General features: G+C 47.8%; 1 protein-coding gene across 5 annotated transcripts in view; it reads right to left on the minus strand.

The window, feature by feature from the left end:
• Positions 1–9,121, minus strand: part of ALDH16A1 (aldehyde dehydrogenase 16 family member A1) — an 89,811-nt gene extending 80,690 nt beyond the window's left edge. The window contains exon 1 of one of the 5 annotated variants that reach the window (XR_013623395.1): positions 8,478–9,073. Coding sequence is in view for 3 of the 5 variants with exons in the window: in XM_068117943.2 (XP_067974044.2) it covers positions 8,478–8,561 (84 nt within the window). In the remaining 2 variants the exon portion in view is untranslated. Of the gene's footprint in view, positions 1–8,477 lie in introns of all 5 variants that reach the window. The other 4 variants (XM_068117943.2, XM_068117945.2, XM_068117944.2 and 1 more) reach the window with 4 other exon arrangements.
• Positions 9,122–12,051: the final 2,930 nt, after the last annotated feature.

The raw sequence follows: 12,051 nt of genomic DNA on the forward strand, positions 1-12,051 counted from the left end.
GGTGAAGGTGGGAGTGCATCAGGGGTCGGTACCAAGTCCACTACTATTTGTAGCTGCGATGGAGGTGCTGGCTCAGAACGTAAAGGAGGGTTTACCGTGGGAGTTGTTGTATGCAGATGATCTGGTGTTGATTGCGGAAAGTATGGATGGACTGAAGGAAAAGATGAACACGTGGAAGGAATGTATGGAGACAAAAGGTCTGAAGGTGAATATCGGAAAGACGAAGGTGATGGCAAGTGGTAAAGCATGTGGTGAGGTGGAAAGAACTGGGAAGTGGCCCTGTGCTGTGTGTAGGAAGGGTGTCGGAGTGAACTCCATTCAGTGTACAATGTGCGCTGAGTGGGTTCATCAAAAATGTAGTGGTCTGAGAGGGTCATTAACCAGTGTGGCAGCTACATTCAAATGTAAGGTGTGCACAGAGGGAGCTGCAGATGGAGGAAATGTTGAGTTGGATCTTGGAGACGGCGTGAAGCTGGAAGGTGTGAAAACATTTTGCTCCCTCGGAGACATGCTGAATGGAGAAGGTGGATCGGACTCGGCAACGGTTGCTCGAGTGAGATGTGCATGGAAGAAGTTTCGGGAATTGAGTGGCGTGCTGATGATGAGGGGAGTGTCGTTGAAGCTGAAGGGAAAGGTGTATGCTGCATGTGTGAGAAGTGTTATGATTTATGGGAGCGAGACATGGGTAATGAACGTAGAGCAGCAACGAAGGTTGGAAAGGGTGGAAATGCGAATGGTTCGACGGATGTGCGGAGTATCGTTGAGAGAGAGGAAGACAAATGATGAATTGCGAAAGATGATGGGAATAGAGCCTGTGATTGATGCTGTTGTTGCGGATATGGGATTTGCATCCACCCATATCCGCTTGTAAATAGTCCCCTATTTCCTCAATACTTCCCAACTATCCCCAATCCCCCATTCCCTAGTCCCATTTTCTGTAAACAACACTCTGTAGACCCGACCTCCCCCTATTTCCCCCATTAAATGTCGCATCCAGGTCCACCGCATCTCATGTAGACAACTATAGGACATCTTGCTAGTTATTCTTAGTCTATGTCAGTTAAGGACTCGTTTCCATTAATTCTGACCCTTCGTTGCACCAGAATGTGATTGTATGGCACCGTTAGGAAGTTTAGGACCTCCCAATACCTCCCCGCAGCTCTTCCTCACGGTTCAGCAACAACAACAGCAACGGCGTGCACAGGGAGTGCGCGTCCTCACTCCGGCTTGGTTGGTAGGGGGTGTTGGGAGGGCATGAGGCCTTCCCAACGAGCTGCCATCGAACATGTGCTCGACGGGGTTACCAAATAGGGGCTCCCTGTCAGCTCCTCGTCAAGGGCGGAGCCCGGTAACCCCCGCACCCAATGGAAGCGGTGGACCGGGCCCCAGTGGGGCGGAGCCAACCAGCCAAGGGCGTGTCACTCCCCGCTGAGCATGCGCAGGGAGAGGGAGGTGACGTCAGATGCGTGCTGAGCTTGGAGCAAGCAAGACGTACCCTCCGAGCGCTCTGAGGCCTCCCCGCATCTCTGGACTGGACCGTGCTTTATCCTGTCCCCGAGCCGAGGTGCACCTTGTGCTATCGACTACCTGTCCCTTCCTGCCATCAATCCCTGTGTAAGTCAGCCTTGTTCCGTTTGTCTGTGGTCTGTCTGGGATTTGATAAGACGGTAATTAAGTGCCCATCTCTTCTGTGTCTTTTACCTCACTCTGCCGTGTAATCTACCCCCTTTTCTCCACCACTGTAATTATACCCTCCTCCGGAGGTCTTGAGAACTGTACCCCTTGCGTCGTTTCATCTTTCCCAGTCGTTGTGTCCTTTCCATCATTGATTTAGCATAGCGCGATTTGGTCAACGTCTGGGTGGAATCGGGGTCTAGTCGGGGAATAACTGTTCGGTCGCGGTCATACCAACCGCTCGGTCAAAATAACATCTAAACCGCGTCCGTAACACTGTGAAGAGGAACAGGTTGAGATGGTTTGGTCATGTGTTGAGGAAGGATGAAAGTGACTGGTTGAGAAGAGTGATGGAAATGAATGTAGAAGGAAGTAGAAGACGGGGAAGACCGAGAAAGACTTGGCTAAAGATGGTGGAAGAAGAAATGCGGGCAAGGGGGTTAACAAGGAGAGATGCAGAAAATAGGGCAAAATGGAGAAGATTGTCATGGGGACCGCAAGGCTAACCCCCGCTCTAGCAGGGAAAATGGCCTTAATATGCATGTTGTTGTGTTGTTGTTGTTTCCTGGAAGTCCTTGCAGTGTCCTTGTGTTTTATACCTCCCCCACCCCCCACTCCCCCTTCCCATGCCTCCTCCCCCCAAGCCCTCTCCCTCCCACAGATCTCTCGATGTCCCTGCTCTCAAATGTTGTGTTTATGTGCTTCCCCATCTCTCCCCATCTTGTCTACCGCTGCCCTTATATGTTTTATGTGTCGGTTTGACTTTTTTTGTCATTAATGTTAGCTCTTTCACGAGGCTCGATCTTGTATACAAAAAAAAATAAAAAAATAAAAATAATAATAATAATAATAATAATAATAATAAACTTTCCCTCTAAAGTACAATTACTGGAGGAAATGATCTGGCTGATGCGTAGTCTCGGGGTCTTTAGGACACTATCATGTCTGAGGACACTCTGAGGACACTATCGTGTCCTCCTACAGGTGTGGTCTGAGTAGCAATTTAATTAGACAAATAGGAATAGTTAATTATTGTTTTCAGAAAAGCAGGTGTGTGAGCCGGGATCAATAGTGACAAGATGTCGCAAACTTACAAATCAAAGCCGTGTCACAAAACGTACAAACAATCCAGGGAAGGTGGTATGGAAAAGGTGGAATCGGTATGAAAATCAAGGAATAAGCTCCAATAAAGCAGGTGAAGAATATGGCATTCCAAAGTAGAACGGAACTCGGTAGGCTGAACAGTTTATGTTTTGTGCACTGGCAGGTCGGATATGGATCCGGACCCTGAACCAAAATCGAATTGCTTGGGTTCTTCTTGCCTAACCAACTCATCCACTTGGTTTCGTCACAACTCGTGATCGTTTTGGCCCCATCTCTCAATGGTGAAGAATCACTTAAAAATAAAATAATAATTTAGCTCTTACACGAGCCTCGATCTTGTATACAACAAACAAAACAACAACAACAACAACAACAACAACAACAAAAAAACCCGTAGCTGGATCTTCACCAAAATCTAATCAATTCTTCCTTGCCACACACCCAACCTGTCCACCAAGTTTAGTCTGAATCCATCAATAACTCTTGAGAAGGTGGAATGGGACAGACAGACAGACAGACAGACAGACAGACAGACAGACAGAGGCATGCAGACAGAGATAGACAGGGGTGAAAACAACAGACAGGCCAACTTCGGTGGCACAGGTAAAAATGTAATTTCCAAACACCACATCGATTCAGATGAGATCTCAAGGTGGACAGACGATGTTAAGTGTTGTGGAGGATCACCGTGTCATCAAGAGGATCCACACCTGTATTAGCTGGGATTTCCTATTAGATGGAGCTGGAAAGGTATATTGTGAAGACCCTGTATGTTAATAACGTGGCATTGAAAAGAGAACCTTCAAATTCGTCATGTGTGTGCGTCTGTGTGTGTGTGTGTGTCCGCAGCATAGCTACCTGATGATATCATCCGATGTTGATGAAACTTGGGTGGGAGGTTGATATCATGATCTAGTTGTGTCCTGCCTCGAGTGGGCGTATTGCGCCCATTGTGGGCGGAGCCACGCCCGAAAAAGATGTCTTTTTGGGGGTAATCGAGTTCAAGCTACATCTTCTCCGAGGGAGTTGGTGGAATCTGACCTGTAGGGGTTTCGGTATTTGGTGAGGCCAATGTCATGTGTCTAGCCCCACGGAGCTCGATTTTTCATTTTCGCCCCAAGGTCAAGGTCACAAGGTCACGAAATTTAGAAACGTCGATTTTTGATGGTTTTATTACATTGTTCGCTTCCTGATGGGGTGAAATGTCATACATGATCTTATATTATCACATACATCATGAAATACAAGTTTTCCAACAAATTTCAGAATCTTCGACCTTTGACCTTTGAAGGTCACAAAGGTCAAATTTTCAAAGTTGTCGGAATCAAACCGAATTTTCGGTATTGTGTAGCTAACTAACCTCATAACTGATTATACATTATTTTATATCTCATTTCAACGTCAGTAACCTTCGTTTTGACATTTCCGGGCCTGGCCTGTCCAGGCCTGTTTTGGTTACAGTCCGTCCTATTGTCATTGAATACCGCTCGCTCATGAACCATCGTTGTCTCCTGACTTGTTAATGAGAAGATTGGATAGATATGTGGGGATAGAGGGTTATATGTGGGGATAGAGGGGTATATGTGGGGATAGAGGGTTATATGTGGGGATAGAGGGTTATATGTGGGGATAGAGGGTTATATGTGGGGATAGAGGGGTATATGTGGGGATAGAGGGGTATATGTGGGGATAGAGGGGTATATGTGGGGATAGAGGGGTATATGTGTGGATAGAGGGGTATATGTGGGGATAGAGGGGTATATGTGGGGATAGAGGGGTATATGTGGGGATAGAGGGGTATATGTGGGGATAGAGAGGTATATGTGGGGATAGAGGGTTATATGTGGGGAAAGAGGGTTATATGTGGGGATAGAGGGTTATATGTGGGGATAGAGGGGTATATGTGGGGATAGAGGGGTATATGTGGAGATAGAGGGGTATATGTGGGGATAGAGGGGTATATGTGGGGATAGAGCGGTATATGTGGGGATAGAGCGGTATATGTGGGGATAGAGCGGTATATGTGGGGATAGAGGGGTATATGTGGGGATAGAGGGGTATATGTGGGGATAGAGGGGTATATGTGGGGATAGAGTGGTATATGTGGGGATAGAGTGGTATATGTGAAGATGGAGTGGTATTTGTGGGGATAGAGTGGTATTTGTGGGGATAGAGGAGTATATGTGGGGATAGAGCAGTATATGTGGGGATAGAGGAGTGTATGGACATTGGCAAAACAGAAAGAAGTTGGGTTGTGGTTACATTGTTAATGTGTCGTATATGAGGGTTTCATGTAAAGGTGAATGTGCAGTTCATACACATTTATGTGTAAATATAAACAAGTCAGGAGACGACGATGGTTCACAAGCGAGCGGTGTTCAATGACAAAAGGACGGACTGTAACCGAAACGGGCCCGGACAGGCCAGGCCCGGAAATGTCAAAACGAAGGTTACTGACCTTGGAATGAGATAGAAAATAATGTATAATCAGTTATGAGGTTAGTTAGCTACACAATACCGAAAATTCGGTGAAAAATGAAATGGAAAGAAAGAAATAAATAAATAAAAATAATGAAAAAAAAAAAATTAAAAATCGAGCTCCGTGGGGCTAGAAACGTGACATTGGCCGAACCAAATACCGAAACCCCTGTCAGATTCCACCAAACCCCTCGGAGAGGATGGAGCTTGAACTCGATTACCCCCAAAAAGACATCTTTTTCGGGCGCGGCTCCGCCCACAATGGGCGCAATACGCCCAATCTCGGCAGGACACAACTCGATCATGATATCAACCTCCCACCCAAATTTCATCAAGATCGGATGATATCATCGGGTAGTTTATGCTGCGGACAGACAGACACACACACACACACACACACACACACACACACACACACACACACACACACACACACACACACACACACACACACACACACACACACACACACACACACACGACGAATATCGCGGTCACTTGACAACTCGTGAACCAATAATATCAGATATGCTACCAATAATAATATTGCTTCAGATATGAAATCTTTCCTCTTCTCCAATGGCTTGATCTCTGTTCATCAATTTGGTTTCAGACCTGGACACTCTACTCTGGACATGCTGATTCTGCTTTCTCAACAATGGATGGAGGTCCTCAATGCCAAACAGGAAATTAGAGCTGTCTCCCTTGACATATCACGTGCCTTCGATACGGTCTGGCACCCCGCTCTGCTCACCAAACTCTCCTCTTTTGGTATCCATGGAAATCTCCACGCATGGCTGGCGGACTTCCTCTCTAGTCGTAGTCAACGTGTGGCCCTGAATGGGTTTCTCTCATCTCCTCTTCCTGTTCAGGCTGGATTTCCCCAAGGAAGTGTTCTGGGCCCTTTGCTTTTTCTGGTCTTCATCAATGATCTCTTAATTGGGCCAACAACAATAATTAAGCCAACAAAAGGGTGGAAATGCGAATGGTTCGACGGATGTGCGGAGTATCGTTGAGAGAGAGGAAGACAAATGATGAATTGCGAAAGATGATGGGAATAGAGCCTGTGATTGATGCTGTGAAGAGGAACAGGTTGGGATGGTTTGGTCATGTGTTGAGGAAGGATGAAAGTGACTGGTTGAGAAGAGTGATGGACATGAATGTAGAAGGAAGTAGAAGACGGGGAAGACCGAGAAAGACTTGGCTAAACATGGTGGAAGAAGAAATGCGGGCAAGGGGGTTAACAAGGAGAGATGCAGAAAATAGGGCAAAATGGAGAAGATTGTCATGGGGACCGCAAGGCTAACCCCCGCTCTAGCAGGGAAAATGGCCTTTAAAATGCATGTTGTTGTGTTGTTGTATCAATGATCTCTCTGACTCTCTTGAAAATCCTCTCCATCTCTTTGCTGATGACTCCACTCTCTGTCGCTCCATTCCTCAACCCTCAGATCGGCAGTCTGCAGCCTCCTCACTCTCTGCAGACCTGGACAAAATCACAGACTGGGCAAACAAGTGGAACATGTCTTTCAATCCTGACAAATCTCACACTGTTAGGATGTCTCTCCGAAAAGATGGACTGGACAACCCTCCCATCCACTTTCTGAATAATCCTCTCCAAGAAGTTCTGTCACTCAAACTGTTGGGTCTCACTATCTGCCATGATCTTTCCTGGGAAAACCACATTTCAAATCTGGCCTCCAAAGCCAGTCGCCGACTGGGCATCCTCCGTCGTGCGAAGTCCTTCCTTGGCACACCTGAGCTCCTCACCACATACAAGGCTTTCATCCGCAGCTCAATGGAATACTGCTCTCGCCTCTGGGCCGGTGCTCCTGCCTCACACCTAGCTCGTCTTCACGCTGTTGAAACCAAAGCGTTCAGAATCATTGGAATCTCCCGCGATGAAGCTAACTCCGAAGGCCTCTCACTCACTCACCGCAGGCAGGTTGGTGGTCTTTCCGTCTTCTTCCGACTCCTCTCTGGCCTTGCCCCCCCAGCTCTCTCTGGGCTCTGTCCCCCAAATATTCCTACAGGTCGCACATGATCTGCCTGCAACCCTCTTGTGGTTAAACTGCCAAAATCAAGACTCTCTGCTCACCTTCACTCCTTCATTCCTCTTTTCTCCCACCTCTGGAACAAACTCCCTCACTCTCTTCAATCCCACTCCACCCTCCAGGTCTTTAAAACAGCTGTTCAACACCATCTCTTATCTTCCCCCATCCAAAACCTTGATCTTTTCTACCCCCGCTAATTTCACCACAATTCCACTTTTTTGAAATACCAACTTCTTTCCTGGAAGTCCTTGGTGTCCTTGTGTTTTATACTTCTCCCAACCCTCCTCTCCCCCCCCCCCCACCCCTTCCCACGCCTCCTCCCCCCAAGCCCTCTCCCTCCCACACTGCTCCCTGCTCTCAAATGTTGTGTTTGTGTGCTTCCCCTTCTCTCCCCATCTTGTCTTCCGCTCCCTCTTTTTATATATTTTGTTTGTCTGGTTGATTTGTTTGTGAAGTAAATGTTAGCTCTTTCACGAGCCTCGATCCCCCCAAAAAAAAAAAAAAAAAAAAAAAAACATCAGTTGATATCCCTGTGAGTGACTGCCTCTGCTCCTGCTCTTACTCTTACTCTGGTCCTGCTCTTACTCTGCTACTGCTCTTACTCTGCTACTCCTCTTACTCTGCTACTGCTCATTGTCTGCTACTCCTCTTACTCTGCTACTCCTCTTACTCTGCTACTGCTCTTACTCTGCTACTGCTCTTTCTCTGCTCCTGCTCTTACTCTGCTACTCCTCTTACTCTGCTACTGCTCTTTCTCTGCTACTGCTCTTACTCTGCTACTGCTCTTACTCTGCTCCTGCGGCACCTCCTCTGCTCTTGCTCTTCGTCTGCTCCTGCACCTCCTGTGCTCCCGCACCTCCGCCTCTCCCACTCACCCCCCCCCCTTCCTTCCCTTCCTTGCCCTCCTGCACTACACCCACCCCACCCATTATGTGTTATTAAGTAAAATTGGATCGTCTACCTGTGGATAGCGAAGGCACGATGGGACAAATCACATCCATCTGTGTTGCACTTCCTTGTCTTATCCGTCCTCGTGAATTGCGTCCATGTGGACCCACGTGATACCTCACACAACCACGTTTATATATTACATCGGCCCCAAGAAAAATAACTTCGGGAAAGGAACTCGTGGTGTGGTACATGTACACACGATTTGTACACCAAACAAACCTGTGCGAACGAATCTTCCTCCATGACAGGGCCGTACTTGAAGTTGAACGAATCGAAAGGTTCGCTCGAGGCTGGAACCGCCATATCGAGTCCATGCGCATGCGCAATGACCGCCGTGAAATGTTGCAATTGCAGCTGTCAGAGAGATGGACTTCGGATACAATATGCACCAACCACGTGACCTGGTGTTGGGTTAACAGTTCAGGTATCTGTCTGTCTTCAGGGTCCTTCGTTCAAGCCCCTGTTGCCGTTCAATTAACACCAGGTGGGTTGACTCAGCCTGTCATCTTCTTCTTTTTTGAGGTTTAATGGCGCTTTCAGAGCCGCGAGGCTCTATATACGCCACGCACCCTAACATCCAAACAAACCAACCGGGAGGTTAACACGAGAAAGACTAGAGCCTCACACTGCTAACCCCGTCTCGTTGATAAACTTTAAAACTGTTCTACAAAACCCAGGATGTTTCAGATCCAGCCAGCAAAAGGCTTCCTGCAGACCTGACCACGTGATCCCCATTCCGCGGACAGAAAGCTGAAGACGAGATCTGGCGTTATTATAACGCGGACAAAAGGAAAAAACATGGTCCAGATCTTCGGGAACCTTACACCGATCGCACCACCCCGAGGGATGGCACCCGATCCTGTGAAGATAAAAATTGAGAAAACAATGTCCAATTATTAGTCGAGATAAGATAGACTGCTCCCTGCGAGGGGGTCGGGGAGACGCCCCAAGGACGCGATCGATGGATGCACCTTGTGACACCACCTCCCCTTAGGGGAGGAGTCCCTCTGAATTTGCCATATAACATTAATTTTCTGTTTAATTAAATTAGAGAGGTCTGCCTGGCCTAGCGGAACCGGGGTTTCGAAGTCCAGATTGAGGGCGCGTTTGGCCGCCTGATCACACACTTCGTTGCCTGCAATGCCCACACGGGCCGGGACCCAGCATAGATCGACGACCGTGCCCCTCCAATGGGCCAAACTTACGAGATGAATTACCTCAAGAACCAATTCGTTCCTACTGCCAGGCTGGAACGACCTAAGCGCTATCAGAGCCGAGAGGGAGTCGGAAAATATGACCGCGCTGATGGGATAAAAGTCTATAATCCATTCAAGAGCCAAAACAATTGCATGAAGTTCTGCCGAAAATACCGACAGGTGGTCTGAAAGCCTGAAAGCCTTGGTCACCTTCACATCGGGGATGCAGAAGGCAGCCGCAGTGCGGCCAAGACCCGGATCTTTGGAGCCATCTGTATAAGCATGGAGAGATTGACTCCAGAACTTGTGGATGAATTCCACAGCCATGTTACTTGTCGCGACGGGATTGTCCCTGTCTGTCATACTCTGTAAATCCAAGTGAATTCTTGGAACCACGAGGGTCCAAGGCGGCCATAGGGACACTTTATTGGCTGAGTTAACCGGGGGGGAGATCCAACCCCAACCCTTTAACCGCCCTAACACACTTGAGACCAAAAGGAGGAAGCCGACGGAAATTACCGAGAGCATGATACTCCCAGCAATCCAGGAACAGAGAACTGCCAGGATGATTTACCCCGAAGGAAATGCATTTGGACCAATATTTCAGAATAGACACTTCCCATCGAAATGACAAAGGCAGCTCACCCGCTTCAACCAGGAGAGCGCACACTGGAGAGCTTTTAAAGGCACCAAGACATATGCGGAGAGCTTTGGACTGAACTCCTTCCAACCTCCTCCGGATGGACAGGGACATGTCCCAAAAGGCTTGACACCCGTAATCAAAGTGCGAACGTATTAGAGCTCTGTACAAGATAAGGAGGCTATCCTGGTGGGCACCCCAAGAAGTACCCGAGATACAACGGAGAAGGTTGAGACCCTTCGAGCACTTAGCTACAAGTTTGGCACAATGGGTATTCCAGGTTAAGCCCTTATCAAAGATCACCCCCAAAAAGGGGACCACCAGAGAGACTTTTAGGGCCATGCCATTGACTGTTAATCTGACGTCCTCAACCTTTCTCTTGAGAGTAAAGATTCCAAGCTTAGACTTAGGCCCAGAGATGGCAAAACCCCATTTTGCAGCCCACTGCTCAATACTGACAACATCAGCCTGAAGGTGCTTGGAGATGAACGCACAGTTCCTGCCCCGAACCCAGATAGCTATATCATCGGCAAACAAAGACAAATTGCCCTGCACCCCTGGAAGAGAGGCAACATCATTTATCATTATGTTGAAAAGGGTGGGACTAATACAACTACCCTGAGGAATACCCTTTTTAGTGAGAAACACGGAGGACAGAGCAGCACCAACACGCACTTGAAAAGATCTGCCAGACAGGAAATCACGGACCCACCAGAAAAGTCTGCCCCTGATGCCTAACTGGTGAATCTTAAACAGAAGACCGTCCCTCCAGACAGAATCATAGGCCTTCTGAATATCAAGGAAAACCCCCAGCACCGACTCGCGGCCGATGAAAGCCTTCCTAATGTCATTCGCCAGAGAGACTATATGATCTCCAGAGGACCGACCCCTCCTGAATCCACTCTGACATCTATTAAGCAGATTATTCTTTTCTAAGTAAAATATCAGGCTTTAGAACAGGAATGATTATGGAATGCTTCCACGCACCAGGGAGCCTACCTGAAGCCCAGACCTTATTGATCAACACCTGAAACACTTCCAAGACACTATCATCCATGTGCTTGAACATAGAGTGAGTGAGCGAATCAGGGCCAGGAGCACTATTCTGGGACTTGGAAATGACATGCTTTAATTCACCCAGAGAGAAATCCATGTTAAGCGTGGAGTTATCCGGGCTCACATCACAGAGAATGCCTTTGTGCTGGGAGACAAACTGACGCTTGGCCTCACCTGACTCTGAATCGACAGGATCATCCCCTGACTGATCTGAAAAGAAGGACGCGAAAGCAGAGGCCTTCTCCTGGCTTGAATAAACAGGGGCGTTATTGCTGACCAACCAAGCTATCGACCACCCTCCACCATTCCTACCATACATACTTCTAACCCTACACCAAACAGAACTAATGGAGGTGTCCGGATTAATAGACGCACAAAATGCTCGCCAAGACTCTGACTTGGCACGTTTAATTACCCGCTGAGCTTGAGCTCTTCTTCTCTTGAACTCAATAGCATCTTGAAGCAGCAAGGATTTCCTAACTTTTTTAAAGGAAGACTTTCTGGCCTTAATGGCCCTCGCGCATTCCTCATTCCACCAGGGAACTTTAATTCTCTGACCGATCTGGCCTTTACAAGTGGGGATAGACTCGAGAGCACTGCGATAAACTCCTTTGACTAAACTATTACTGAAGATATCAGGATTCTCATTAAATAATTCAGGCTTGACCACCTCGGAGCAACGTCTGGAAAACTTACCCCAATTAGCCCTGGAGAGACTCCAAGAGGGAGGCCTAACCAACCCCTCCAGATCTCTCTCCAATTTAAGGTGAGTGGACACCGGAAGGTGGTCACTACCCAGACTATCTGGAAGAACCCTCCATTCACACCTTGCTGCAAGCGAGGCAGAGACTATCGTGAGGTCAAGAGGGGAAGACCGACCAGAGCCAGGATTTATGAAAGT

This window comes from Myxine glutinosa, chromosome 5 (genome assembly GCF_964187855.1).
Source record: "Myxine glutinosa chromosome 5, kmMyxGlut1.1, whole genome shotgun sequence".
In the NCBI taxonomy this organism is placed as follows: Eukaryota; Metazoa; Chordata; class Myxini; order Myxiniformes; family Myxinidae; genus Myxine; species Myxine glutinosa.